We start from the raw sequence: 26,713 nt of genomic DNA, 5'->3' as shown, positions 1-26,713 counted from the left end.
TTCTTCAAATTAGTGTCTTGGGTCCAAATCAGGGATGATACCTAATTGGGGGTAAGCTACTCCAGCACTGAGTAATTATTTCTAGTGGTGAAAAGGGAATTTCAGGGTTTTTGTAATGTCCTGTTTGATCTTCTACTCATAAGATATGAGTATGTTCACTGTTTACCAGACCTAAATGATCATTCTTCGTATTTCACCAAACAGAAGCTAGATAGCGATATCTTCTGTGCAGCAGTGCAATGCTGAGGATTGTTTGTTGAATCAACATTTTGATGACATTATATTTCTAAGCTAATTGAGATCCACTGATTACAAAGCTGTTGAAGGTAGAGCAAATTAAACATGTAAAAGATCATTACAGTTCTGACTGCTTGCGTTCACTATTTATTGGAATGAGGAGTGTCTAGATGCTACTTCTTAATGAACTTGTTTATTTACAGAAAAGGAAAAGAAGTTCCTCCTTCCTTCAAACAGTTTTTCAGCAGCTCACTTGCTTTGATGCAGATTAATCTTTCGGGAACTAAACTCCCTCCTGAGCCTCTAAAGTAAGAATTTCATTTCATTTTCTCCTGTTGCCTAAAACCTAGTTTGCATTGTTATTATGTGGGTGCCTCATATTAAAAATGAAGGGGAAAGGATTTTGCTTTTTTTTTTTTTCCATTGTACATTATTGATATTGCAAGAGTGAGTTTCATAATGATCACACATTCACAAATGTTGTTTCCATCTCACAGTTGAGACTATTAATCATATTTTGTTCTGTGGGAATGCCACAGCTGTTTAGCTTCCATCAACATTTTTTGTGATATATTTTTTATTTTGTGGCTGAAGGGCAAAACCGTTTGCTTCACAGTAAAATGGGATTATGTACTTGTGTGAGTGCCATTCCTTTGCGGCTGCAGTATTGTAGTAGCCATTGTGAAACTGAACCTGTTGCAATGCTTGGGAGGAGAGACCCATTGCACAGAGCTATGCCCTCCTTTTAGAGGGAGAGTCGATGGCAGCAACTTCTAGGAATGCGAAGTGTGATACATCTCTTTGCTATGTGTCCTGTGGCTAACAGGTTCTGGTGATGGATTGGACACTTCCATTGCCCACCCAACACTGGAGAGAAATTCCTCTTACAGCCTGACGCAGGCTGAGGGAAATTGTGTAGCACTGTGTCACCCTTCCTCTGACGTATGCATTTTTCAACTGTGTTGAACTTTCCAGACATAAAATTTAAAGGTGTGTTTTAAAGTCAAGATAGGCCTATATAGAAGGGTCTAATCTAGATAGGTCATTCTGTGATTCTGGCAGAATCCTTGTGTGTATTGGGCTAAATTAAAGAAAGGTCTCTTTCCAGAGTGTCAGCTTCCTAGCTAATATGCATTAAAACATACATAGCCCTATCTGTAGTAGACGCCCAGGCATGTTCACTAACCATTTTGGGGAACACACCTCCAAAACCCTAATCTGGACACAGATATAGATATAGATGTATATGCATGTACACTTGTGTGGTTGGGAGCCTGCCTCCTGAGGGAGAACAGGGAAGGGAAGAGGGCAGTAGCTCAGCAAGGGAGTAGCTAATGAATGGGAGTTGATGGGAAAATTAGAGATGTGGGATATAAAGAGTAGTTAATGAGTACTGGATGGAAAGCTTTTGATACAATCTGGGGGAAGCTAAGGGAGAGAAAAGTGACAAGTGCCATGCAGGTAGGAGTAGTGTACGTCGTTTTGGGATATTTTTTCTTAATGCAATTTGACATTGAAGAGGGCAGTACAATATGATGGTTAAGTATGATACGCTGGATTGAAATTGATATTCAACTGCAGAAGCCTATCATTTTAGCTGTGATTTTTCACTCTGTCTGCATGATGCTCTTGGTTGCTGTCTTGCTTGCTTAGACTTCTCCAAGATTAAGAAGGTATGGTACTGATGTGTTTTCAAACAGAAAGTGATTATTGAGAAACACATTGGTTGATTCTAATTAATTAGTGCTATTGATTCCATGGTGGAGGGCAGCAGGGAGCTATGTTTAATGAAGCAAGAAGAACGGAGGATGCATGTGACTAATACACAAGACAATCTTATCAATGCTACAGGAAAAAAATAATGCTGTGAGACATTGAGTATATCTACACAAATTAGGAAAGGTGAGAAGCCCCAAACACTAAGGTTTATATTTAGCTCTTCTCCTTGGTGTGTTGAGTACCTCCTGGGGTGTGAGGAGTTTTGGCAGGTGAGTGCTCTACAATTGTCTGTGCTCATGGAAGATGTTACTGTGTTAATTTATCTCAAATATTTGTGACCCCTTGATCTGCCAGCTGTAGAGCAAACAAGATCTTCCTTGTCCTTTTCGGCCAAAGTGATCTGTATTAGCAAAAACCTACTCTCTTGATAATGTTTAAGCTAATCTGGCTCAGTTTGGGTGAATTGGGTTAGCGGGAGTTAACTTGCATGACTGGTGTTGGTGGAAGTAAAGAGGCAGTGGTGGGTAGCGTAGGATGAGCTGAGAGCAGTAACCTCTTTCGTCAGCACATACAGCTCCACAAAGGAGCATCTGTACAAAGTCCAGCTGGACACAGATGGTCTCAGAGAGTCCATGCCACTCTCAGCTGGATGACATTTTGGAATGGGCTTCTTTTGTTTTGTTCCGATGGCAGTGTTCACCTCTGCCTAGGAGGTAAGAGTTCTTAATACTTTTTGGTAGTTTCCTTGACGTGCTTTTTCTCTGACCTGATTTTTTTCTTCAGTCTGAGCTGAGTGTATTTCACAGCAGTACACCTTGCTTTCACTCTCAAACCCTGTACAGCTTGACTAAGACACTTGAAAAGCATCCTGTGGAAGTTAATCTGGTGTTAAAAGGACTGAGAATGTGCTATATCCCAGGGCAGCCTTTTGGCCTTAACTGTAAGAAATTACAAAACTTCTACGGAACAAGCAAGATCACAGGATTTGTTAAAGACAAGATGGAAATACCTTTTTTCAGACAGGGTTATTTGTCATTGCCAAGATTGCAGTAGCACATGAGGGAAAGAAGGAAAGTGTACAATAGTAGTACTTCTCTGGCATCTTTGATCAGAGCATGTCAAAAAGCTTTTGAAAACGTGGCACTGTCCTGTGACAAAGGAGAAGTTCCTGGTTTGTGTCCGTGAACCAGAGGTCTCAGAGTTGGATGTGTAATTAAAGACTAAGCCTGCCTACAGAAAAAAATACAGATAAAATGCAGGTACCTGACACCCTGAGTCCCAAATTCCCCTGATTAATTGTTATTTGATTTCTTTCTTATCAACTTCCTTTAGATCAACAGTTGTGGTATGTTTAATCGCATATGCTAACTTGGTGAGTTTAAAGATACTGATAAATCAGTGCAATCAGGGAAGGAGATAAACATGCTTGCATAGTGATGGACCTCTTAATAAAGTCAAGCCTTTCCGGGAAGAGGGTTGCTAATAAAGCTGTACTGTGCAGATGCCACATCGTGGCTGGGGAAAGGGTGCTTTTAGTTCTTCTACATAGTTAATATCGTTAATGTTCCATCATAGCTTGATATTTTTTTGCCCTTTTTTTTTTAACTGAGTGAACCAGTTTATACTGTCTTTTCCTTGTTTAAATGTATGTTGGCATTTTTCTTCATTTACAGACATTGCCAAAAGTTGTATTTTGATCTGTCAGTGGTATAACAAGACAAGTTTCCGATACACTTCTCATGCAAATGCTAATTACAAGGCCATTTCTTGCATTCTGTGTGTACCACAGTTGACAAGACCTTTCCATGTATTGCCATGTGTGTGATTTGAACGTAGTGGCTAAGTATAATTATAATACGTTTGCCTTCAGTGCCTTTGAATGCTGGTGATTTGTCATGACAAAGAAATGAGAAATCATGAGATTTTCTTACGATGAGTTTATAGGAAAGAGGTTAGGAAAAAAACCGACCCTCTTTTCTTCCTGTTAAGAGAGTACATTTGAAGCTGCGCTGTGTGTCTTTTTTAATGTGCATTTTTTATGGTTGCACTGTATTTTTTCAGTTGCCTCAAAATGCTTAGGAAGTTCTTTGCAAAGTTATCATCAGCCAGACTAACTTTGAATAAAAGTATGTTTGGGAAGGAAATAGAGACAAGCATCATCTAAAAATGTTTAAAAATTGTTGCAGAGCTTTCGCATTTTTCAAAGTCTGCATGTTAATAGCTTAAGAAGTAAATAAGTACAAGATATCTGTCTTTGTTAACAGAGAAAGTCTGATTAACATTTATACCTGCAGGGCAGATATAAATAGGTTTAAATGAAAAACCTTCCTGGGGCGCACACATTTTAAATGTGGCTTTTACACACTACTTGCATAACAAGTGTATAGGCAAATGGCTCAGCAAAATTGATTGTTTTTTATCTCCATGCATCAGTAGTTTGGATTCCGTTAGCTTGCTTTCGGCCAAAATGGGGAGAAAGTCCTTCTGTTTCTATGTTCAATTACGAAGTCAAAGCAGCATCTATTCTAAAGATACTAGAAGATATACGCAGATTGTGTTTGCTCCTTCTCTAAGACGCAGACAGTCGTGCTTTCTGATTTGACAGTATTAATACAAATGTGATATTAACACTAACTTTTATATGTGGAAACAAACTTCTGTAAGGCTTTAAAGGTGGATTTATGAAAATCATAATGAGTCGTTGCTACACTTGTCTGCCATTCTGCCTAAAGACAAAGGATACCATTGTCTGGGAATATCATTTTGAAATCTGTAAATATTTATTGGGTTGCAGAAGTGGAGAATTGTGTGATACTTGAACACGATCCAGCATTTGAGCATTATGGGCACTGTGCCTGGCTGAAATGGCTGGCTGCACTGCCTCTTGCATGTATTAAAAACCCCAATTTTTTCCTGAATTTTTGGAAAATCAGAGAGTTAGTATGATTGTACAACAGAACACTCCTTTTATAATCATTTGGTACTCTTTTGAAAGCAAATGTTGAAGAAAATTCATCTCTGATGAATGCTATTAAATGTTTATGTAGCATTAGCTTTACAGTTTCTTTATTAGCCTTGCATCCCTGCAGTTTTTGAAGCTGCTGGAGTGTTCTAAGTGTGGCAGGTTTGTGCCATTGTCATTTAAGAAATAACTGCTCAGCTGGTGTGTTTTTGATTTGAAATGGTTCTTTACATTATAGGTGTATTAACCTGTGATCGCTTAGATGATGATGATGTATAGCTGCCTTTTTTTTTTTTTTTAAATGGTTCTAAAATTGATCTTTTTCAGAGCGCTTTTATTAGGCCTGGCTTGCAATCACAATCTGAAGGAGGTGTCTTTAGATCTCAGTAGCTGTGAGGTAAGGAATATTTATCAGGATGTGTTCAAAACATGCAATGATGTGGAATGAGCGTTCCCATGAAATCCACTGAGCGAGATGTTCTTTGTCTGTAGTCAAAAGCTGTGGGAAAGGTAGAACTCAGAGAAGGAGTTGTGGTAAACATCAGCTGCGGTGTGTTACAGCATCATCCGAAGTAATGAGCACAGAGGTTCAAAGCATTTGCAGCACCTGATTGGCAAAACCCTCCTTGCAGTGTAGCTGCTCTAGATTCTGAGCCAGCGCGCTGTTTGCTGCTTGGCGTCTTCTGCACTCTGGTGCTGGGATTGTACAGGACCCTACAGCAGGTCTTTCGGAGCTGCCCAAATTTGAATGGGTCGCAGGAAGCTGCATGCCCTGAAGGCATGTCTGTGGTTGGATTGTCTTCCTTCAAAACCAGAGACGTGCTTCCTCTTCTGCAGGTTTGCATTTTAACCTTGGGAGAAATTCTGCTTTCCTAATCAATTCATCAGTTCGGGCCAATAGGGAACTTTGGTTAAAGGTGACTGAGGCATGCCATTAACTTAAGAGGCACTCTGCAAATGGCTTTAAATATCTCAAGAATAAATAAAAAACAATTGTGTCAGCTTGATTTGCTTTATCTTGTTCCCTCTTGTTTCTTCTCTGTGCTTTGCTGTGCACTTTGTTTCTCAGGATTGTCCACACTCTTGCAGGATGATACCTGCGTGGCTGCAACCTACGACAAAAGATCAGCCAAGACCCTGGGGAGCCAGTGAGGCAAAGTTACACAGAGAATAGTGTGGACTTTTGCCAAAAGCAACACAAACCAGCTTTGGCTCAGGCCTTCTGTAACTGAGCAGCCACCCTTTTTAAGCTGCAAAGCAAGCCTCTCACTGGTTAGGCAGCTCTTTCCAAGTTCATCACCTGAGTATTAAGTGTTCTGGAAGTGCCTTTCAAACGCAATGGTTTGCCCTTAAGTAGAAAACATGCAATTTGATGAACACGTTGAGGTGCAGTAATCCTTGCCTTAGGTTCACAGTGGTCGATTGCTTTTGGAATGTGCACAGATTCACTTATGAAGGAAAAACCAGATCATCGTGAATGCATTTCATAGTTTGTTTTGATATTTTGTACTTTTTAAAAAAATTGTATTTCTTTGAAGAGCATTACATGTAAATTCCAAATAGAAAAGCTTTCAAGTCAAGTACACATGCTTCTGACTTCTGAGTAGAGAGATCAGACGGATGATAATTTTTCTTTCAGAGGGAGGAAGGAAAAGGGAGGAGTAATTAAAGTAACAAAAATGAAGTCCTGTAATCATAACCTTAAAAGAATAAATCAATAAAACACGAACATAAGTAATGAGAGTATAAATTAGCATGTAAGTCAACCAGGGCTGACAGGAGTGACAACTTTAAATCTTTCATGAAACAACCCCCAGGATGGGATATGGAGGAGCATTGGAGGGGTGATTAGCAGTATTGGGCACCAAAGCACAAGTGGTGATGGCTGACTCTCATGACAGAAAGGAAGGAATCATGCCCAACTCATGGTGTAGCGTTCCCATAGCTGGTCCCTCCAAATTGACAACACTTCCTTAGGTCCTTCCCTTAACATTTTTTCACCTCACTGAGCTTTATTCATTCTCATGTGCTTTGGAAAGAAGAAGTTATGCTTCCACCAGCAGGGGAGTTGATGTGCCAGGAGCTGGGAGTACTTTCAGTGGACCCAGCACTGCAGGGTCCTGCTCCACCTCTCCCTGGCCCTCTGTGAGCTGGGCAGGGTGATCTGCACCCAGAAATGAGCCGTGGGAAGCTTGGAGCCCTACTTTGACCTGCACTACTCCCAGTTCCTGCAAGCATACGATGTTAGGAGGCTACTAAGCTGATGCTTCAGCTTTGCCCTCCTCTTTCCTACATCAGGCGAGCTGTACTCAACTATGGAAGGATAAATCTCTCTGTTCCTTCCCTCTCCTACCACTTTTCATTTGCTCCCATAATTTTCTGGTGTATTAACTCCAAGCTTAATCATTTTATATTGCTTGTTTGTTTTTTTTATTATTTTTACTATGAAAATTACATTTTTATTTCTACCTGCTCAGCACTGATGTATCTCACTCTTTTCCCTTCTGCTTCCCTTAGCTTGGTCACTGTGTAAGTACCCTCCACGCTTTACCTTAATTGTTAAATCAGTAAGCAGCTTTGTTTGCCCTTCCCATATTGGTGCCTCACAGCTTCAAACACGCTTGGCATTTTTAATTGTTGAAGGGTTGTTCTTCATTTTCTGAATAGGAGCTTGTATTTGCAGTCTCAGAAGTATGTCATGTAGGAGATGTTGCAGAGATGGGGGTTTTTTTCAGTATCACAGTCCAAATAGCCCTCTCTGCTTTTTTTTTCTCTATATATATATTATTTTAATACACTCATAATAATTTTTATCCTAAAAATCAAGTTGTTATCATCACCCTCAGATTAAACAGATATCACCATTCCTGCATGTGAAATGTTTGTGTATTTAAGATTTTGAATATAGTTATTGTCACCAGATTAAAAGCTGCTCCTGAAAAACTGTCCACTTCCACCCCCAAAGTATATATAGCATAAGGATACAGATTCTATTGTGAGTATAATTTTAGTGTATAGAACTTTTACCATACCAACAACCAGTCCAAGACCACATATTATCTGCCAGTTCCATAGATTCTGCAATAATAGACGTGACACTGTGTAAAATACTTGTCTTGTGGTGGGCCATGTTGAGGGAGCAACACAGAGCAAAACTGAATGATTTAGGCATTCATACAGCAAATACTAAAAATGCTTTTACAAAAATAAAGTTGAGTTAAAATTGCACCACTTCTGGCCCAAATACAGACTTTAATCTGACCACTTCTTGAGAGGATAGGGTGAAGGATAGGTAGGCTTTGTTTTACGCAGGAGAGGAAAGGTGCCTTACGTTCTGTCTCTCGTACACTTCCAGACGTGACTTACGATTTAGATGTTGTCTTTCACCACCCCTGTTCTTTAAATGCTCAGGCCAAGTTGTCGAGCTGCTTGTTAACCAATCACATATCTCAAACTTTCTAAAAAGTGCCAAAGCAAGTCTTTATTGGAAAATATTTCTGAAGGCATTTGTGGTTCCTTAATTATAGCATGGTTAAAAGAGACTATTCATAGAAACATCAGCAGGTTCATTCAGGATATTTAGCCAAGTAAGCTGACTAAGTAAAATATTGCTCATTTTTTAAGCACAAGAGGTGAAAAGGCTATTTCATGTTTAAAAAAGCTTTCCCTTTTTTTAAAGTAAGGAAAGTGAAAACAGAAAATGCAAAAATAGAATTTTTGTAGAACTTTTCCCCTCTTTTACTTAAGTTGTTTTCTGGGGGATGTTTGTGAAGTGAAATGCACCTTACATAGTTTGTGTAGCTGCAAGAAATAAGAAAATGCTTTTGCTTCATTGGAAAAAAATATGTTGCGTTGTTTAATTCAGTAGCATTAGTAAATAAGTGTGTAAGTTTTTAATAAGTTTGATTCTTAATGTTGATATTTTCTCCAAGGCCATTTTATTGTTTTTTCATTAAATCCTGACATTTCTTTTATATTAACTTAATATTTCAGATTAATAATATCATAATTGATACTTGCCAGCTAGGCATTTTTGTTATTGTTGTTGTTTTTCTCTTTTATGCCTATTTTTAAATTAAGAATAAGGTAAATTACTGATTTCTCTTGTTTATGGTCTTCTGTGGCTATTTTACAGCTGGATTATTTAAATTTTCTTTTCAGTGACAGGGAAACATAATTTCATTGGGTTTTTTGGTTTGTTTTGTTTTTAATTTATTTATTTGCTACTCATCTTTGATCTGGGCATCCTAGCATTTTGCTAAGAGCTGAAAGTTGATGCTCACTATAAGCCTTGACTGTAGCGGAATCCAAGAGTGACAACATACTTATAGGCTGGGCTAAGTTTGGGTTTTTTTCCTTTCACTGGATGTTGGAAATGTCCTGGCCCTTTCACGTAGAAAACCTGCACCAGAGTCCTGCAGTCACTGCCTGGCACAAGTGCTAAAGGATTCACTGTGTCTGCACCATTTAAATCTTTCCCTGATTTAGCTCCTGAGCGGTAGTTTTAAAAGAGAGGGCAGAGAGTCCCTTTTCTCACTTATATGCAAATAGTGAGAGGGGAGGATGAGAATAGTAAGAATGTGTGCATAGGATGTCATATTGATGTGCGTAACTTCTTCTGTTGCTGCTGCTGTTGCTGCTGGTAGTGCCTTCTGTATTCAAAAAGCTCCTACCACTGTTTTCTGTGTGATCTTGAAACCATAACTAGTTTGCAAAAATGGATGATGTTTTGTCTCTAGTTAAGATCGGGAGGTGCACAAGTCTTGGAAGGATGCATAGCAGAAATACACAATATCACCAGCCTAGATATTTCAGACAATGGTAAGTACACAGAACAGGAACGGAGGGTCGTGCGAGTCCAGAATCTGAGAAACACTTTTTCTTTCAGCTCACAGTATAATCAAGGATGGTCACTCTCACTTTATGATTATTGGCCATATTGGTTATGGGAATGTCTCAGACCAAGAACTCTTACTTCTTTAAAGTATATAAGAAATGTTTATAGACTAACTGTAGCCTCAGAAGTTTGTGTTGTTTGAGACAAATGTAACACAGCAGAATAAATTGATGGTAGTAAGCGTCATATTAGGTCTAGAGGAAAGTGGGTTAAAGTACAAGGAGATGAGAAGCTAAATGACAAAAGTGTAGTGAAAGAAGAAAGGGAAAGACTATAGATACAGAATGAAGCTGAGGTTGTGATACTGAAGAGCAAGAGAGGGAAATTGGGAGCAAACAGTTAACCAGCGTCAGGTCAGAGAAGGCCTGTTTGAGTCTTTGGAAAAGTCTTGGACTATTCCTGCTTTGGAGACTTTCTGCGTCCTAGCTGGGAATACTGGCTGACTTCTCATCTCGCAAACTCAAATTGTAGACGTACGGAATGGAAGAATTCACCTGCTGTGTTTGCCCCTCTGACAGCCAAATGTGGAAGGATTTCAGAAAGAGATTCCCAGTACAGTTGAATGCCCAAGAAAGGTGGGATGCATTGGCAAGTGGAAAGCTTTGGGAGCTCCTGACTCAGCCCAATTATGTAAAGTGATTGTTATAAATATTTGACATCTAAATTATCCTGGGGATCTGGATCCTAAGTCATTGCAATCTTCAAATACATCACTAGCTTGGGGACACAATACTACAGCAAATTATTTTTCTTATTCAGAAGTAGAATAAAATTTGTCTTGTTTTTCAGGTCATTTTGTTCGTAGCCTGTTATGTTAGCCTTTTTGCACTTGAAGGCTTTGAGACCTTGTTGGTACACAGCTCTACTAAGACTAAATAGCAATTAGCGTGGTCTCAAAATTCTCAAAGGAACTTCAAACTCTGCCTGACACTGCGAGGAACTACCCTTGGGTAGTTGGACTACAGATAAGGGACTACGTTTGTCTTCTGTGTTTCTGAGAGGTGCCTTCAATGACTTATTAGGATGGAGATTTAAAGAGCTCGTTTTAGAGAAAGCATTTATTCTCATAGAAAAGCAGGCAAAAAAAAAAAGAGAAAAAGATTTAAAAACAGAAGAATGGAAACTTTTTTAGAACTCTTGGAAATTAGTAAACTGATATACTAATTTGAATAGATTGGACCCTGTCTGGGTCTTTTGTGAAAATGTGTTTTAATTCTTAATCTAATCTGATTCTTTACAGGCCTAGAATCTGACCTCTCAACCCTTGTAGTCTGGCTTAGTAAAAACCGATCGATAAGACACTTGGCATTAGGCAAAAACTTTAACAACATGAAATCCAAGTAAGGCTTTTCTTTCTTTTAAATAACAAGAGAATGGATGAGGAGAAGCTGCTGATTTCATCGTCTTCCTAACTTTTCTTCCCTCAGAAATCTCACTCCAGTACTTGATAATTTAGTTCAGATGATTCAAGACGAGGATTCAGTGAGTATCTTTCTGACTACTATCATCATGTGTATTTGTACCCTCACAGTCTATTTCGGATAATTTTCTTCACTGTGTTAATTTGCTGTATAAGATTTGATCATGATCCTGCCCAGGTACATCCAACTTTTGTGGTTTACGATTTTTCAAAAAGTAATTTGGATTATGTGTAGCATGTAGGCAAATGTTTCTTAGGGTAGTTTTAGGATCTGTGCTTGTTGAAAAAATGTTGATTCTAAATAATTGGATGTGCTTAACCTAGTTGCTTTAGGCCTAAACTATGCAGCCCTGAAGGCACAAGTTTTCAAAATCTCTGTATCCTGACAGGAGATTACAATGGTAGTGATCTCTGGATGGTGGTACTCCTTCAATAACAGATTTTTTTATTTTTCTTTTTTTTTAATTAATAGAATGCACTATTTCCTGATAGCTGTTCTTGGGTATTTGCATTTTTTTTGCTTGACAAAATGCAAAGTCACTGCAGTGATCTCCCAGAACTCCTTTCTCCTTCAAAAGATGCAGATAAACTGTTCACTGTGCTGTTCTTTACTTCTCCTAGTACAATAATCACAGGAGTAATTTCATAAAACCCTTTCAGTGTTCCTTGCTGGAATCGTTGCCCACTTCCTTCATTTCTACCTTCTCTCCTGATTCTAAAAGACTTCTGTGGTTGGGTTCGTGTTCTTGCCTTACTTGGTGTCCTGATTTTGTCTATAAGGGAATCTCAAGATGCTCATGCTTGTCAATCTTTATTCATCTAGTCTTAGTTCGTTCTTTCTTCTTCATTCCCTGTACAAGTAACGAGCAAGCTCGGCTTTCCTTATTCTCCAGAAATAGCAGGCTGTAGACTTCAGTAGTCTAAATACCTGCTATTCCTGTTGTCTTCATTGTCTCACCTCTAAGTTCATGGTCTCCACACTTACTGCTTTCTTATTTTCTCCTCCTATCTGTGTCTGTCCCATCACCCTGCAATTCAGTGGAGCAGTTTTTACCAGTGTTTCCGATATCTCCTTCCATACAAGGTCATTAGACTCATATTCTACGTTCATCTTTTCTTACTGCTTAGTTGCATTTGAAGTGATTTGTTAAACTAGTCCTCTCTCTTCTCTGTGTCCTATTAATTTGGGTTAGTGATACTGTTTTTTTCGTGATTCTTTGCCCTCATCCTCACTTTATTCTTTAAAACATGGGATGTCAGTGTGACACGGTGAAGTGCTGTGTATGGATACCTGAGCTGATAATTGAGCTAGCACCTGTAATGAAAGCAGTAAGTCCTTGTTTGCACTAGTCAGATGGAGCATCGTGCCAAGTGTATTGGTAGATCTCTGTACTACTACTTATACCAAACTAGCCTTTTCTTTTTCTGGTGTGTGACCACCTCCTTCTACTCTCTAAAGGGAATGGTGCAGGGCTGTCATCTTCTCTCCTTTTCCTGTTGATACTGTTCTGAGGGGTGGTATCATTTAGTTCGATAGCACCTGCTTCTTCTGTTTGGACATTTGCCTGTGTCCTGCCCTGTATCTCATGCTTAATTTTTCACAGCTATCCTGAATACTGTTATGTCAAGCCAGATTAATCACAACCAAATGTAATTTAGTATGTTTTTTCCCAATTTCCTTCATCCCTTTGCTCTGTTGCAGGCGAACGTTTCTCCCCACTCAGACCGTATCCTAAAACACCTCTTCAACACACTCTATGCATCCTTTCTATATCCAAACCATCTTCTCAAAGACGCTGTTGGGTTTTTTTTTTTCTATTTATATGACTGTCCTGTTCATATTGTCTATTTGCAGGGACAAAAATTCCAACTTTCACCTTATTGTCTCTATTAAGTGTTACAGCCTTCTGTTTATCTTTCCTGGCTTCTGTTTTTGAAGCTTCCAGATGCAGAAAATGTAGCTGCTAATTTTTGGATATATCATTCTCACAGATCTCCCTCCCGTGCATCATCAGCCTCAACTTCTCATGCTCATTTTCTTTTCAGCCCCTAGGCAATGTCAGCCATCGTTCCACTTTCTGCCTTTGCCATAGTCCAGTGGTCAGATGTGTTCCTGTAGTTCTTACTCACTGTGTCTTTCCTGAGCTAACCTACAGAACACACTCTGTAGTCTCATCCTGTTTTCAAACAGTGTTACAGTCACGTAATCCACCAAAAGGTTATTTTATTTAGGTACTTAAAATAACTGTCTCTCCTTCATGTCGTGCATTAACCTTTGGGATACAGCATGTGATCCTGTTGGTGTTAACCTGTCTCTTCCCTCCCCATGTTCTTGTCCCTAGTTAATCCTCTTCAGAGAAGGAATCTTGTTTGTTTCTGTTTCATTTGGTGCTAAAATCAATTTGAAGCATCTCCGAGCAGCTAAAGACTTGAGGACGTAGACTTTGTAGCACCATGGGAAAAGCATGTGTTGCAGACAGCTGGATGGTCCTCACTCTACCTTGAAGATAGTACAATGCTTAGAACATTATTTTAAGGTTCTAGTTATTTTGGTTTGGTTTTGAATCCTAAATGGGGTAGTCCCTGTTCTGCCATTACTATGCATTTGCTGCCACAGGACATTAAAAATAAGGGTGGAATTGGAGAGACCAGGGTATGATGGTGCCCAGAGTGAACGTCTTGGTCAGTGTTGCCTGCAGGCTGGTGCTGTCTGGGGGGCATCCATTATCTGCATGGAAAGCTGAAGCAGGAGGCTTTAATCTAAAAAAGTCATCTGCCAAATGCTTCTTCATGTATTTATGCACACTTTAAATAGATCTGTTGCTGTGTTAATATGAGTCATGAGTAAAATGATTTAAACAATCAATAGCTTGGGTTTTTGTCTGTAAAAATACAGCTAGATGTAAATGTAATTCTACACAGTTTAAAAGCAGTAGTAGTAACCTAAACATCAAAATTTCCAGGTGTTTAATATAAACAAGAATGTACTATTTAGATTTGGGTTTTTGGTTTGTTTTGGTTTGTTTTTTTTCTCTTTTTAAGTAGATGCTGTACTGTGCAGGCTATAATAATGTATCATTATTACTATTGCAGGAAGTGTCTGAAGGTGTATGCTTACTGTGCTGTTTCTTTTCTTCTTGCAAAAATAGATGTTACGCTGCAGGTGCAGTGTACCATTACTCAGAGCGGTAGTCAGTCCTGCATATGTGCAGAGAATTACTACAGCACTGAATAGCTTTAGTCCTTAGTTCAGTGTTTGTTGCAGAATTGGCCTTTCGAGGGCTTTTACAGCATTTTGTTTGTAGTAGAACCAATTTAGCTTGATTTAATTCTTAAATGTCTTCCAGCAGGTGTATGACAAAAATCAACGGACACAATCCTACAATTTCTAATTCTATTTTTTACTTTAAGAATTCCTCTTCCTCAGTAAGATTGTGTTAAGACATCTTCACTGTATTGGCAAAGTATCTGTTTTCTGCAGCAGGGACACTGAGCACTTGTCAGACTTGTGTTTTCTCAATATCCAGCTAAAACCATTAAGTTGTTAAAAGAAGTAAATGTTTGTAGACTATGTAGAGTATTGCCCTGTTTGTGGGGGATATGGTTTTGGTGGGATTTTTTTTTTCTGTTTGTTGTTGTTTGGTTGGGTTTTTTTTAATATAATAGTCAGATAATTTCATGAATATTTAGCAGCCTGTATATTTAATCCCACCAATTTACATCCTAATTGTAGTTTGCATTCAGGGCACCAAGTGAGTCCAGAGGTTTTTGCTTCTTGCTCATTGAGTAAATGCTAAGGGTGGCTGTGCAAGAAACCAGCAGTTCATCTGCTTCAAAGACAGTGCTAATACAGCAGGTGCTTTACTGCGCTGTATGCGTATTTCTTATGTGGTAGTAATGATGTATAGGTGCCAGTCCTTGCAGAACACAGTGCAGAAGCGTTGTCAGTCATAAACTGTTTTGTCAAGAGTATTGGAATGCAAAAGGTGAGAAATCCTTTCCTGGGAGGACATTTGAGGTTTAGAAAAACTGGTATGTGGGAGGGAGCACTTCCAGCTAAGTTACTTGAATGGCCCTTTCTAAAGTGACACATGAGAAACAGAAGAAATTTCACTTTCACAAGCTTATTGGCGATTTCTGCCCAAGTGCTGCGTGACACTGCCCTTCTGTGAATCTGTTGCAGTAAGTCATCTCATCTCAGACTTGTGCCAAGAGCTCTAAATGACATTCTAATGCAATGCTAATATTCTTTAGGGTACATAACATAATAAAATGGGGAAACACAAATTAGGGGCATTAACATAGTAATTTAATAACTTCAGTTTAAAATAAAACCAGCATGTTGCTTGTGTTACTGTTAGACTTTTTAATTATAAACCTGCTGTGCCTCCAAATTTTTATGCATTTCCTCTTTTACAAGTGCATTTCTTATTGTTGCAAGCTTTTTGGTTATCAGTGAGTGTAATTCAGTGGTGTCTGGAGGCTAGAGTCCCAATGTATAGTAGGTACCATGCAAGCATCTTGGACCCTGGAAGGTGTGCACAGTTCACTTGGTTTATTTATATTAATCTAACCTTTAGGCATCTAATGTAGGTGCCATGATTCATCCTTATGAGATGTTGATTTTCCCATAATGGCAATTTGGAGATTTTATGGTCCTAGAATTCATCCTCTAATACATGTCTAAGCGGGTGTATAATGGCGCTCTGTATGAAGTCACACTTGAGCAAGGGAAATGTTTTGTGGAGTACTCATGCATCAGGAAAGGCAAATGACAATTTTAGCAGCTGAAATACGTCTGCAAGGCATGGTGATGGATAGACTGTAGTTCTTGCTCCTGACATGGAGAGTTGGGGCACTGAGAATGGAGGGAATGCAGGCATTTTTAAAAGGATTTTCCTTAAGGTTTAGAGTGAGACTTGCAGGAGCCCTATGAAGTAGTTGCAGCTTAACATAGTATAGCAATCACAGGTGTCAGAACACCAGTGTGAATAATATCCATTGGCTTACTCATTTTAACAGATATCCTTCTTACTGTTTTTCATTTCAGACCTGCTTCAGTTTTCTGTCTTTTTCCTCCCAAATGTCCATGCCCTTAGTTGAAAGAACAGATACACAGCATCACGCCTAACTTTGAAGTAACAATAATAAACAGTTTAAAAGAATTGCTTTTGTTTTAACAATGTCTCAGATCCTAATTTGCCCTTGGATAAAGCTCTCAGTCTGAGGGAGAGGAGGGGAGTACTAGATATTTTTATTTCTCACTGACAGGGAAGCATGCTGGTTAAGCAAGACCCACTGAATACTAGAGTTTGTCTTGCAAAGTTGGTTGTTGCTATTTTGCCTCTTTTCAGATTCCCGCTGTGTTCTGTACTTAATAGAACACAGGAAACTGGAGGCACTGTCACTTAAAAGTGGTTTTATTCAGGGTGTTGCAACTTTATCTCTGTGTGTGTGTGTGTGTGACACCTGTACTGTAAGTCGTTGGCTCCCAATTTGTCGTGTGATCTGCAGCAAACACAGAAATAACCCTTTGATGATGCTTACTGCTGTCTCCAAGAGTTTGGAGAACTTTTTTCTTTTGGTTGATGTTTGAGGAATGAGTGCATTGTCAGTTGCTGTTATCAGTGCCCTTTCTGTGCTCCACAGCCTCTGCAGTCGTTGTCCCTCGCAGATTCCAAGCTGAAGACTGAGGTTACGATCATTATTAATGCCTTGGGCAGCAATACTTCTCTTACAAAGGTGGATATTAGTGGAAATGCCATGGGAGATATGGGAGCAAAGATGCTGGCAAAAGCCCTGCAGATAAACACCAAACTCAGGTAAGGGAAACGTATTTGCAGTAAAAGATAGAATGGCTTAATAATCCTGAAGTTATTGGCTTATTCTCAAGCTGTTTCTTTTCAGAACCCTTTGAGGTACAGCCGCTTTATTTGGAAAGATTCTCATCCTTTTTTCTTTAAAAAAATATATAAAAAAACAAACAAGAGAAGCAAATTGTCTCTGCAAAAACATTTCCATAACAAACTGGAGAAAATTAAATTTTCTAAATTTGAACAGAAAGGCCTCTTGTTGGAATAAGAGAGCTCTAAATTTCCTAGAATCATAGAAAAAAAAAAACCCAACCAAAACCACCTTGTTATAGAGCTCTGGATGTCATCTAATCCAATGTCCTTCTCAAAGCAGGGCCAACTTTAAAGCTATCCAAAGTTTCTCAGGGCCTTGTCCAGGCAGGTTTTGAAGATCTCCGAGTGCAGGGATTCCACAGGGTCTCTGTGAACCCTGTTCCAGTGCTTAGCCACTCTCTTCTGTTTTGCTCTCTTTTTTCTACTGAAGGCCTTCCCAGTTGGAAACTGAAGTAAATTATTCTTTGTCTTCTGGAGTAATCAGTTTGTAGGAGAACTAAGAGTGTGTGGAACTCAGATGGGTAGCAGCATGGACCATCCCTCCTTCCCCTCTCCCCTGCCTACAGTGCTGATGAACCTTGGCATCTCTTCTCTGTAACTTCATCCGCCCAACAGCTTTTCTGCTTTTTAGCACGTCTGGCACTGATGACTTGAGAGTATGACTTTTTTTTCTATCCAGCATGTGATTAGCAAACAGTAAAACCTTCAATCAGCATGAATCTGGATGGGGACCTCTAAATATGTCACCATCATCAGGAAAGCTAATCTACACTCCTCCTCTTGTCAGACTGTCCACATGAACCTTCCTCGGTGTATTGTCTATGTGAAGAGACCACTTTGTGTTTGGTCTCCAAGCATTTGTTCCCTGGGGGATAAGAAATTCCCCAGAACAGTCCTGGCTATTTTGTTCAGAAGGAGGGATCCTGGTCTTTGCGTTGCTATGCCCAAACTAAATATTGAAAATGTCAAGAAAACACTGGAGAGGTGGCTTTGGTTTATGGGATGTATTAACCTGAAATGGCCACAGTACCTGAAGAAATAAAGCCTTGATGGCTTTCGGGCTGGCAGACTGAAATGTTCCACAATACACTGAATGTCACAGTTGACATAATGTCACAGTTGACATAATGTCACCACAGTCTGTGGTGTGATTACAAACTGAATAATGCAATGGTAACTGGCTCTGCTTAAAATGTTATAAAATAACATCCAGGTAGAAATATAAACGCGCTTTCCAATGACAAAAATATCCAAGATTTGACCTTAAGCATATCTGGGGATCTTTGCAGAGTGGATGGAGAATCTCTCTTCCTCTCTTCCTTACCTCCATCTTTCCATCTAAAAAACAAAGGGATAATTCTGCAACAGCAGAATGGTGTCAAAAACTGTGAAACCCTTCCATCTATCTCTTTTTTTTTTTTCTTTAGCAGCAGAAATCTTTGTTTGGTTTTGTGCCTTTTTTTTAAGAAGAGCTATAACTAGTGCTCTTGCACAAGCAAGATTTATCCGCTTGACTGTCTCTTCTGACTACTAATGAGATCTTTGAGCACGTGTTCGCAAATTGCCAAGCAGTCTGCTTGAGTGGTCTAAATTGGGGGAGGAGGGGGAAGGCTTGATCACTCTTATCACTATGGTGTATTCAAAAGAGCTGCAATTTATGCACCTAACCTAATGACTTACACTGGCAGCCACGTATGCTGCATGTGGAATCATAGGCTCTGTGTAATGAGCTAGTATAGGATTGAATATACAATAGCCTGCAAATTTTGACCACCAATTTTTTAAATACCTTTTTCTATAACTGTAGCCATATAGCCTATGTAGAACAGAGATTGTTCACGTACTACAATTTTCTTGTTTTTCAGTGTGGGCTTGCAAAGCAGACATTTGAACTTTATTTTTGATGCTGTTCCTGGAAAAAGCTGGAATTTTATCTCCAATTCTTTCTATAAACTGTATTTTATAAAAGTTATGGCTTTATGTTAATGATGGAAAATATAGTACAGAGTCCCCATTAAAGAAAGGGAAACTGAATTTTGTAGTATCTTTGTCCCTAACTTTAGCACATAACTAAAGACAGTTTTTAAAATGTTGCCTTCCCCTATACAATTTTGAACATACAGCGCTGTATTATTTCAATATGCAGTTTCAATATAGATTTATTTGGTGGTTCTTGTTTAACTTCTTTTTTTTTCTTTCCTCTCCCTCCCATCTCTCAGAACTGTAATATGGGACAAGAATAACATCACTGCGCAGGGCTTCCAGGACATAGCTGTGGCACTGGAAAAGTAAGTTCTCAAGCAACTGGAGGACTGATGAATAGGCCAAGGACTTAGATCCTGCATGATCTGAGCAGCTGCAGTTCTCACCGCAGTCAATATGAACTGAAGATGCTGAGTGCTCTCAATTTTAAGCATCAGGGTGTTTAATCTAAAGGAAAATGTATGAGTTCCCATCCGTCAAAAGGATGAGCAAAGGCTCTGTGGCTCTTTCATCCATACTCTGCTATCAGCATTAAGGCCATTGAGTTCCGCTGTTAGCATTAAAATTCTGATTTTGAGAATATTTTCCCTTTTCTTCATTCTCTCGTGTTGATAGCATGCAGAAATTCTATTCTAGTCAGTGAATGAAGCTGTGTATAATAACAGAAAATTACTGAAGCATGCCTTTGTAGTCTGACTTTTTTTTTCTTTCCCCCAGCAAGTTGAAACCAATAGTGATGATCTCAGGAACTGCAGTTTATTGTAATCGCTATGGTCTGGGTCATTTTGCTTCCCTGAGCTTACTCACAGTTGCAGCCCTTACCAGTGATAGATGCTAAATGACTCTCATCTCTCTCCATCTCCATCGCATTTCTTTATATGTTATTATTACTTTTCTTAAGAGGGAAGAATTACAGATTTAAATTAAGAAGCAGTTGCAGTTGTTTCACGTCATTAAATCCCTCAGACAGGAACAAAGTCTCTTTTTAGAAGGTGAAGGTAACATACAATTGCTAGTTCCTAGACAAGATGTCTTGCAAAACTGTATAACTACTTAGGGGAGCATCTTAAACCTTGGAGGGGTCATGAGGCTAGAGTTTTTACAGTTACTTGTTTTATGAAACTGTTGTAGTTTATATACTTGGATTCAAAATGAATTCAGTTGCACTGATGGGGGAAATTATATAAATGATGTATAATTAAGCAAATCATCTTGGAGTGATTCCACTGATAGCAGTGAATAATAATTTGCAGAGGTTATTTGTCAACTTGCAGACATTTCTCTTTTAGAGAGCAATAGCATGTACATTTACGGGAAAGTCCTGTAGAGAGGAAAATATGCTTGTTTTCTTGTTAGCATCAACTTTACTTTTCTGTCTGAAGTGCTTGGATAAGTAAATAGAAAGGAGGGGGGAAATTCTAAGACAAAAGCAAATCATCTTAAGTGGAAAAAAAAGAAACGCTACAGATAATTGTGTGACGTTGCCCTTTGTTGAGGTGACATCTCGTTTATTTAGCTAGGAAGCTGAAGTCATTTTATGTCTCCTCTGACATTTTAAAATTTTTAAGGCCATTGGTAATATCACAAAATAAGCCACAAGCAACAAAGGTTTAAACTTGCAGGAGAGGGACTGTCAATACTGGCTGAAAACAATTAGCCTTCAAACAATGCATCTTGAAGACATATTGAGAACATCCTCCACCATATGTTTCGTAAAAATACATGAAGCTGTCAATATTCCGTAGGAAAGAATTGTTGTTCAAAATGGAATAAAATATACTGAAGATGCTGGGGGGTATGTGTGTTGCGTGTGTTGTTTTCATTTTGTTCTTAAGAAAAATAGCCATATACTAAACGACAAAAAAGAAGACAGCTAGGCTTTCATAGTAAGATGAGGAGGCTGAGGAGAATTGGGAGGGATTGTAACAGACTTTAAAACAGGCTGAAATAATGTGAAGATTGTTCTTTTCCCCTCCTCCCAGCTTTTCTTCATCTGTTTATAGTTGTGTGAAAATGTTGCTCCTGCAAGGGAATTCCAGAAGCATGGCTGCTGGAGGAGTTGCCCCAGGGGTGTCCCAGCCAGCTGATGTGAGATACTGAGCGGATCTTCTGTAGAGTCTGGTACAGGCGTCAGTTCAGGAGAGCACTTGAGTACAGTGGGCATCCTGTTCAGCCTGACTATTAAACAAGGAATTGTATCTCTGTAACTTTAATATGAACATAAGCGTATCCTTGTGTGCTTTGTCACCTAGAGCCCACGCTGTCATGGAACTGTACAGTATTGCCCCATATTAATTTCTAAAAGATATTTTTTTCTGTATGGACTGACTGAAGAAATAGCTCAAGTTCTAAAATCTGATGGGAAATGCCGGGATTTGTTAGAGGGCTACAAATTCGTCTCTTAGCAGTGATTTGAAATTTGCATGTCCAAGCCTGCAAAACAGATGATCGTATTCCTGTTTTTAAAAAAACAGCCAGTAAAATCATTGGTTTGCAGCAGAGAGTGTATGTTGTGAATGGAGCAGAAGTTACAAGGTAAATAACGTGATGAAATGTAGGTCCATACTGTTGTCACACATGCTGTTTGTAGAAGGAGAGACAAGAGGTTTTTGAGACACGCTTTCCAGTCTCTCAGCACCTGTCTGAAATTTAACATCCTTTAAATATAGGTATTTTGCTGAGAGTATTAATGTTTTATGAAATTACTGGATTATTGAGTTGGTAGAGAAATGTACTGTCTTACAAAGGACAAGCGGACTGTTAGTAAAAAGAAGAATAGAGGAATATTTTAGACTTCAAAAGAAACAGAGAAAAATGAAGTGTGAAGATAAATATTGCTCTCATGATCAAAGTGGAAAAGCAAGCTTTAAATTCTTGATTTTTTTGCCCATAAGAGCTGGTTAATTCTTAGATGAAAATAAAGTAGCATTCCAGTACAATGCTGTCTGTCTGGAAGGAAACCAAGTATGGAGCCGTCCTTAGGGTAGTGGTCTTCTAAAGTTCTGCCTCTGTGACTGTGCGTCCATGAAATCTCCTTGCCTTTCATTTCCCCCTCCTTCCTCTGTGTGTGTGAGAGAAGGTGCACTAAGCCTTTGGCTAAATTGAATTTAGCATATAATTACTAGCATGAGAGTTGGCAATTATAGATTTCAATGAATGGGATGTATTAAATGTCAAACAGCTGCAGAGATCCTTGGAAATCTACCTTTGTTTCTTTTTAACTAAATAAATACCCCACCTGCAAGGTAGCAGTCAGGCAGTCAGCAAGTTCTGTAATTATTATGTCTTTGAACCCGGTATCTTTGACATTTAAAAATTTCCCTCATGCTGGTGGACAGCCAGTTATTTGCTGTTGAGTATTACATGAGGACGCATAACAGGGTCTATATAGTTTGTGCAGTTCTTTTGAAGGACAAGACAACTAGAAAGAAAAGTTAATTTTCTGGCTGTGATGCAGTAGGCAGTTGGACACTGTGGAAGGATAGGGACCTTGCTGACTCCATGCAAGTAACTAATTGCCTACCACTGACAGCTATACATCACCACATTTACGTTGGGGAAGAAATACAGAAGTCTTACATTATCATTTAAGGTAAAAGCGTTGGTTAGTATCAATGAGGAATGAGTGTGTTTGGCAGTTCAAAAGACCTCTGTCCTTCAGAGAGTGGTGTTTCATGTGGCTAAGCAACTGGTGGGAGAGGAGGTGAAAGAACCTTGGAGGTTCACAGTAGGTAAGGTGTCTGCTGTTGGAGTTTGTGCGTTTAGTGAGGGATGGGTCCATTCAGGTCAATGGAGTTGACTCAATTGAAATTGTCAACTTTAAAGGGCTCAAAAATAGAGGGTTCCAACCATATTTATGTAGCTCTGGATGGAACAGGAACAGACGGTCAGTGGGATGTTTGCAGACAGCTGAAAGAGGAGGAAGAGATGTTTGCAGAAAATTAAGGCTAATTGAAAATAGGAAGAATAATTTCCGTTCCAGGTTTTAAGAACTTGCTCTTTTTGTTTTCATTTATTCAAATCTGAAGGTGTGTGGACATACCACTGCATGTAGCATTTTAGGTTTAACTGTGTCATGCTAGCCAATTTATGTTCTCAAGAGTTTAGATACAATTTTGACTCAAGACCAAACACCCTCTCTTTATTCTCATATCACAGCAGGTGGACAAATACACGGAAATATTTTGCAAACAAATAAGTACAATGCAGGGAGCAATTGTTTGCATAAAGCAATATGGAGATGCTACGCTTGTTTTGTCAGCTTTTATTAAAAATTCAGCAAGTGTCTTCAAATTGTTGTAGACACAAGAATTTATTAAATAGTAAATTTTCAAAACTCAGTCTCTTAGTCACTATCAATCTGTTACTGAATATTTCCATTTAGACTTAGATCTGATAGAATTACCAGCAGGCGCTGACACTCCCTGTTCTGTTTTGATATAGGAAAAAGTAATCCAACCTTGTGCCCAAAGGTGCAGAAGACAGCTAGGCCTTTAATTGACAGCCACTGGGTACTGGCCACTTAACTGCATTTTTTTGCTTTTCAAAATCTCCATCTCTATCTAGTGGCAAAGAAGGATTAGCAGCAAAAAGGAGCATGCGTGCCTCCAGTTAGTCCACTTACAAATGTGAAAAATACGTTCCTAGTACATTCCACAGACAAGCTAGATGCATCTTATTTCTCCCTTCTAGTTTATTCTTCATAAAAAGATACCGTAATTAGGTTAACTTTTACTATTAAAAAATCTTTTATTTTTCTTTAGGAATTATACTTTGAGATTCATGCCTATACCAATGAATGATGCTTCCCAAGCACTCAAAACAAACCCTGAGAAAACGGAAGAGGCGCTGCAAAAGGTACTGCATACACCATGAATGTATAGAAATAAAATCACTAAAAATAAAGTAATAATTTTAAGTGGCTGTGATTTCATGCTTGGTTGAGTAAGAATTCTAGGCTAGATTCATTGTTTGAGGACATATACGTGGTAATCAAGTGCTGCAAGAGCACGAAAGGCTTTTTATTCCAAAGAATGGTTGGAGGGAAGGGTGAAGGAATGCAATGGTGTAGTACCAAGAAGTCATAACTAAATAAGTGCAAGCTAGACCTTGTGTTGCTGTATGTATAACTATGAAAGCGAGAGTTAAAAATGGCACGTTTGTTACATATGTGCTTGTGCGTATTTCCATATGCGTAGAATTATTGGTAAGCGTTTTTTATTTTGTCATAAAAAGTGCAGTCAGTGCTGTACAAGACAAAGGATGCTCTGTAATTTGGGGGGAGGATAAAAACATTTACTGCCTGTGTTTTATATTGTACGTATAAAATTCACACACTGTGTTGCCCTAAATAAACAGCGGCGGCAACATGTTCTTTTGGATGAAGAGGTGTTAACGGGTATCTGTAGCTGTTCCACTTGCATGAGTTATGAAATTCCCAGCCGAGTTTTAATATAGTAAATCTTGCAAGCTCCAAATGAGCCTCCCGCTCAATCAGAAAGCATACAGTTCACATCTCTTTAATGAGCAGTTTTTCCTTCAGCCAGGGTAAGGTTGTAAAAGCCTTATAAATAGTTCTTACAGATAACTGATTAAAAAGCAAGTGTCTGTGATCCTTGTTAGTAAAGAAATTTTTAGTAAAGTGATTCTCACAGGGAAAAGTGCTGGTAGTTAGCGCCTTTTTCTTTGATGCATGAAAATGATCTTAATTCTGCTTTAAAAAATCTGAATCATGGGAGATGGACATATTTCTTATATTTTGTTTAATATAATTGTAGATGGGTTCATATCTAGAATGGTAGATGCATCTCTGAAAAAAATATCATGAAGCTTCTGGCCATAGGGATTTAAAGTCTGCGTGTTAATTAGGCATTATGTACAAACAGCATTTTCTTTTATTCATTTCAAACTTGCTAAGCCTGTTTGGCCCTGAGTTTGTTTTAATATGCGTGGTTCAGGCTTTCTTTACACAACACGAGGAAGTTCTCTCCAAAAAAAGGTAACAGTCTCGGGAGCAGTGCTGCGAATGCAGCTCATCCCGCAGGCAGGAGCGCCTGCCCGCGCAGACAAAGCTCTCATGCCCGGTGTAGGGACACCTGAACTGACTGACTGACATCTCAGGAGGGTCCATAAGCTTCAGCACACCGCAGCTTGAGTACAGCGAGAGTGCTCCTGGCCCTGGTCCAGCACCAGATGGACGTAGTAGCCAGCCTCCTGAGCTCTGCTATCTTTGCAGCACGCTTTACTTACAGCGTGGGCAAACTGCTCCCGTTCTTGCTGCTGATGCAGGTTTTGAGGTGATCTATTAGTCCCTATAGTCTCTGCCTCAACCTGCCGGCTGCCCTACCTGTCCTTTTCCCCTCTCTTCCTTTCACACCAGATCCATCAGCTTTGATGAACCTTAAACAGTTTACTAGTAAGGTTTTTTGACTTGTCTAAGTTTGATAGAGCCAGGTTAGGGGATTACCCTATGTGCCATTAAGCTGGCTGATGGTAGGTGTTTTCTGCTGGTGACAGTTGTGGTGCGCTGTGACCAGCAACTGTGGGTAGGAATCACTTGTCTTTGAAGAGCACTTATGTCCTGCTTAGCCTTAAGTAGTTTTTGAACTGAGTATCCTCTATCAGTTAGGCACTTTTATGTATTTTATCTTCTCTCCAGACCATCTTGCTATTTGAATCTGAGTCTTCACAGCGGGCCCAATGCATCTAAAAGAAATGAATCATCTATCTTGTGTCATCATGGTCTCTACAACAGCACTTTATGGATAGAGTCCCTTCAAATATTTCTCAAACCTGGATCTACTCCTTTGTCAGTGTAATTTACTAAATTGCTCAAAACAGAAGCCTAATTCAGAAAACACTGGCAAAAGCACAGTGTTTAATGATGTTTCACTAGTCCATGAGTGAATGAGTATTTGCCAATGTGATTATTAAGTGTTGAGACACACAGAATAAGGTTTGCAGATAACAAACAAATTCTTGGGCAATTTTTCCTGTCAGTCCCCATTTCTGATACAACAGCAAAATTGAAAAGCAAATTACAATGGTAAGAGTTGAATCGGTTTCCTAATCTGGCTTTGTTTTTTAGATAGAAAACTACTTGCTTCGTAATCACGAGACCAGAAAATACCTGCAGGAGCAAGCGTACCGGCTGCAGCAAGGCATTGTCACTAGTACCACTCAGCAGGTGAGAACTTGTTCCTTACTGATACTTCTTGGTGTCTAAAATCTGCCTGGGGACAGAATTCGCTCGAATTCTCTCCAAATAGTTTAAAGCAAGATGTGCCTTGCGGGGTACTTCGTTTCACAAGAAACAATAATTATCAATGAAGATATTTTTGGATGGAAAAAAAGCTTTTGTGAGAAGGGAGGTCCTATGTATAGTAGTACTATGTAGAGAAAGACCTGAGCTATTTCTGAGTGAACTACTGTTGGAACCAGGACAGTTTCGTGCTCAGGAGTCTGACTTTTCAGCAGGCTCTCATCAGTGTGGCTAGCATCGTCATGAGGCTGTACCAATTCTGGGCTCTTGAGTCAGTTCCAGTCTCTTTGCCTAGCACTGAGCAACGATGTAAACATGCCCTTAGATA

The 26,713-nt window shown here is 39.2% G+C and overlaps 1 protein-coding gene across 5 annotated transcripts in view; it reads left to right on the top strand.

Annotated features, from left to right (window-relative positions):
- CARMIL1 (capping protein regulator and myosin 1 linker 1) overlaps nucleotides 1-26,713 on the top strand; it is a 202,066-nt gene that overhangs the window by 115,239 nt on the left and 60,114 nt on the right. For all 5 annotated transcript variants that reach the window (XM_074576489.1, XM_074576488.1, XM_074576486.1 and 2 more), the window contains exons 16-24: nucleotides 441-545; nucleotides 5,246-5,315; nucleotides 9,658-9,739; nucleotides 11,056-11,155; nucleotides 11,243-11,297; nucleotides 16,885-17,057; nucleotides 19,361-19,429; nucleotides 23,888-23,981; nucleotides 26,212-26,310. In XM_074576489.1, the coding sequence (XP_074432590.1) occupies nucleotides 441-545; nucleotides 5,246-5,315; nucleotides 9,658-9,739; nucleotides 11,056-11,155; nucleotides 11,243-11,297; nucleotides 16,885-17,057; nucleotides 19,361-19,429; nucleotides 23,888-23,981; nucleotides 26,212-26,310 (847 nt within the window). The remainder of the gene's footprint in view (nucleotides 1-440; nucleotides 546-5,245; nucleotides 5,316-9,657; nucleotides 9,740-11,055; nucleotides 11,156-11,242; nucleotides 11,298-16,884; nucleotides 17,058-19,360; nucleotides 19,430-23,887; nucleotides 23,982-26,211; nucleotides 26,311-26,713) is intronic.

This window comes from Larus michahellis, chromosome 2 (genome assembly GCF_964199755.1).
Source record: "Larus michahellis chromosome 2, bLarMic1.1, whole genome shotgun sequence".
NCBI classification, from domain to species: Eukaryota; Metazoa; Chordata; class Aves; order Charadriiformes; family Laridae; genus Larus; species Larus michahellis.
This window is presented reverse-complemented; position numbering and strand designations above follow the sequence as displayed.